General features: G+C 46.4%; 1 protein-coding gene across 1 annotated transcript in view; it reads right to left on the bottom strand.

Annotated features, from left to right (window-relative positions):
- Positions 1–2,030: 2,030 nt before the first annotated feature.
- EIF6 (eukaryotic translation initiation factor 6) overlaps positions 2,031–4,152 on the bottom strand; it is a gene marked incomplete at its 5' end in the record, with an annotated part of 3,534 nt that continues 1,412 nt past the window's right edge. The window contains 3 exons of the mRNA XM_009872042.1: positions 2,031–2,040; positions 3,243–3,424; positions 3,977–4,150. Of these exons, the coding sequence (XP_009870344.1) occupies positions 2,031–2,040; positions 3,243–3,424; positions 3,977–4,150 (366 nt within the window). The remainder of the gene's footprint in view (positions 2,041–3,242; positions 3,425–3,976; positions 4,151–4,152) is intronic.

The raw sequence follows: 4,152 nt of genomic DNA on the forward strand, positions 1-4,152 counted from the left end.
GGGGGGTTGTTGGGACATCCCCTGGACTTGATGGTCTCAGAGGGCTTTGCCAGCCTCAACAATTCTGTGATTCCGTGACCTAAGTCAGAGCTTCCTCATTCAGCAAATTTATTTCAGAGGATCCTGAGAACCCACAGCAGCAATGCCCAGCTCTAGGGACACAGGACTTGATTTTATTGACTATTCTTTAAGACCTTCTGGCATCGCCACTGGAGAGCGACACCTTTGAGACAGAGCACCCCAGAAGGGTCAGTCACGCGCGGTGCAGAGCTCCGAGTGCCTCAAGCTGCGCAATGCCAGTGCTGCCACTCGTAATTCTGCTGTTCTGTAACCCTCTGCCTGAGCTGCCGTTTCTCCCCTACTGTTCCACACTTGTTCTCACAGTCTCGTCCTCATGGCCCTGCACCCGCAGGCAATGACACTGCCAGGCAGGTTCTCTTGGGAAGTAACTGGTACCAGCATGAGAATCTCGCTCCTTCTTTCAAACCCTGGCTTCTTCTGGAGTTTTCAGTTTACAGAAGTACCGAAACGTAATTAACAAAGTAGACAGGAATTACCCCAAACCATGTATCCGCAGAAAAATTTGGCAGCCACTGTGCAACACTCGCATCTAATCTACACATAACGCTCACTTCTCATCCCATGGGACCACTCACCCAGGGTCCTTAAAAGCCTTTGGCACAAAAACCGGCCAAATGCCTTTCAGAAATACAAAGAACACGACAACTGACTTTCTCCATGTCCCTGTGGACTCTTTTAGAACTCCACGGTGCTCTCTCATGAGATCATGTACGCATCTTTCTAAATTCATTCTTTATTATAGTTTGTTTTCCTTGTGCATAGGTCCACCTTAATAGCCCAGGACTCCCACAAACCCTTGTTTGGAACGGGCAGCGCATTTTCCACCTTCCCGTTGCCAAGCTTCAATGCAGCTTTGTAAGAGGTCACCCACCAGAGTTAGCAACAGCCCTGCCTGCCTCAAGCTCTCTTTGGCGTATCACAACCCCCAGCACTGTAACAGTGTCTTTTCCTACTCAAGGATTTGGATTACAGAGACTGGATTGTTTTTCTTGTTTACCTCTAGGTAACTTTTAACACATAACACGCGTCAAGATCAAAATCAGAATTCCTACCCATCGACAGCAATGGAAAAAAAAAGTTACAGAAGTTGCAGAGGAAAACTTCAGCCTTACTCACTTCGTACTTGATCAACAGGTGCCAACAGTGGGAAGAGCAGTCAGACTCTGTCATTTACACCCAAGAAGAGAGCCCTGCGAGGCGGCCGAAGGAAAGCAGCCCTTTGATAAACAGGTCTGAAACACCAACACTTGTTCCGCGCGGCACCGAGGAGCCACGAGCTGCTCACACGCTTCCCCAGCGGCAGCCCCTGGCTGTGACCATTCCGGACAGACCAGACGGCACGACTGCTGTGATCAGAGAAGTTCCTATAACCATCTTTATTTTAAGAGTTTAAAGAGCAACCTTTAATCCACCAAAACTTAGAAAACCTTCCTTGAACACCCAGACAGTAAACCAAAAATGGAATTTGGTATCAGACGTACAAGGGGCTCTTCCGTCTACCTACAGCAGAAACGCGACTCTTTAGTGAGAGTGTGGAAAGAAAGGGCAGTGCCACGTACGTACGTGCTGAATCGGACCACTGGGCAGCAGGACACCGATGCATTATTTAAGGCAAAATAATCTCTAGTGATCGATATCCAAGAGCCACAAGAGTGAATATTTTTGGGCTAATCTGAAGGGCTCGCTCAGTGCCCCAAAATGAGAAAGCGCAGCTGAAGAACTGGAAAATGTCAGGTAGGGATAGAGAACATTCCTTATTTGTAACTTAGGTGTGTTATTTGTCAGGCTTGGTAATAGTTTACAAAACACTAAAAAAAGTTGGGTTTGGAGCCTCTTCCTTGGCCTAGGCCTGCAGAAACAACATCAGAAGGTCTAGACATCTGCGGTCCAAAGAGCAGCTTGACACTTCACTCCTGAGGAGCTTCCTGCAAAGCAGCACCCAACATCACCTATGTCAAGCTAAAAAGACAAAACAGAAAAAGGAGATTTTAGCAGATGAGTGCAGAGGGCATTTCGAAACACCAGCACAGTCAGTTCTTGACCTCCAGCTACACAGATCAACAGAAATCTCCCTTCCTAGAACACAAGGGTCTAAGGAAAGCGAGAAGCAGAGCCGGGTGCTAACAACCAGCCGTGAGAACAGACCTGTCACGCTGGCATAGGCAAACCGGACACTCAGCCTGTCTAGGCAGCCATCAGAAGCTCAGAGCACATTTAATTAGGGCTCTGTTACGCTCGGGGACATCCAGCCTTTCCACAGCTACTGTAAAGGGGCTGCAAAGAGCGTGTTCGAAGGATTCTTCACTGCAGAAATTCCTTACTCCTTCCTTACGCCATAAACTGTTCCCTTACATTCTTATAATCATGGAGAACTCGGCCAGTGAGTTACAATGGCCTCAGCAGCTCAAGAACACAGCTCTAGCACCACAGCAACGACCATAAAAGCTGTAATCAGATGAAAACCCAAGCAAAGTTCTCATATGATATTCATCCACCTAAAGCTTGCAAAAAAACCCCAAAAAACCAATTGCATAGATTAATGAACGGGGAAGGTCCTATCCCATCACCACCCCAGGCAGGAAACAAGAAAGCCTGTCTCCTATTAAAAGGTAACTTGGACAAAGCCTTTGACAAAAACGCTCAAAAAGAAAAATTTAAGGCAGCAGCCATAAACTAAAATGATTTAAGGCAGCAGCAGACAAGCTCCAAAGTCTTTCTGGCTCCAAAGCGGTTGTAGCAAGCGTCTGAAATAATAATTTTATGCATTACAACAATCAAAAGCCCAGACGTCAAGCAAAGTCATTGGCATTTTAACTTTTAAAACAAGATTTGTTTAAAAAAATCCATTTGTGTAGCAGCTAAGCGCTGAACAGCTAGGAAAAAAAAAACATTTCAGAGTTGAAACGGTTACTAACTCTCACAAAAAGTATTAGAACTGCAACAAAACCCCCTTACACTACCCACACAGAACTAAGCAGGCTTATGAGCTACAAGGAAACAAATCCTTCTACACCAAGGCACTTGTCAGTAACTGAACAAAAGGAAAGAGGAAATAAAAAAAAATAATTTTTAAAAAAAAATATTAACTGAAAATAGGCAGTTTTATAGTTAAATCTTGCCTGGTTTGATCATGGTCACACACCGAGCTGGGTGCTCCTTACCTGTCAATCAAAGAATCTCTCATGTTGGTAGCGATGGTGCTTGGCTGAGCTTCGTTCAGCTTGAAGATGCTCTCGATGACCGAGAGCTCGGTGCTGGTCGTGTCCAGCCCGCAGAAGGCGCACCAGTCGTTGACAACCATTCCCGCTGCAATGACCTCGCTGCCCCGATTCACCGTTCCAGCCTGGCCAAAAAAAAAGTGGCAGGAGGGGGCCGGTGACCGGGCACGCCAACTGCGACCGTATTACACGCCTGTAGTGGCAGGCCTCAACTCGCACTCCTGAAAAACTTCTGCCATCAACAAACTTATGAAAAGAAAACTGTGTGGTGTTCAGCAAGATCTAACAAGTAGGAAGCACGAAGGCACAGCAACTGTGAAATTCACAAATCCAAGGAAGCAAGCACGGGATTTTGTTACTTTTTTAAAATGCTGCCTGTGGCCAAACCACAGACAATGTCATGTTCTGCAGGAATCAACTGTCACACCCTAAGTAAACCCAGGGGAACAAAGTTTCAGAAGCAACCTAAAGGTGCTAAACAGCTTCTTCAGACTCAGAAGAGACAGGGAAATTGTCTCGTAAGACCTGGCCTCTTCCAAGCCTTCTTCTCACTTCCCATCTGGCACAGCTCTGCAGAGAAAACAGCACCCAGGAGCCCACGAGTTGTGCAAACATAAACCTGAGAACTAGGATGGAAGGGAGCGGCAAGAGAAAATACAACCCCAGAAATGCCTTACCACAAGTGGGACCTGCAGCAACGAAGACAGTTCATCTTGATCATCGATGGAAGTTTTGGGGTGCACAATTCCTCCTTGGTTACTAAAAACACAGTAACTTCCTACCAGTACTTGATCTGCTACCGTCTGTCTGAAAACCTCAACCTTGAGTACATCTGCCAAGATCTCTTCCGTCT

The sequence above is a fragment of the Apaloderma vittatum genome, unplaced genomic scaffold (assembly GCF_000703405.1).
Source record: "Apaloderma vittatum isolate BGI_N311 unplaced genomic scaffold, ASM70340v1 scaffold6076, whole genome shotgun sequence".
NCBI lineage: Eukaryota > Metazoa > Chordata > Aves > Trogoniformes > Trogonidae > Apaloderma > Apaloderma vittatum.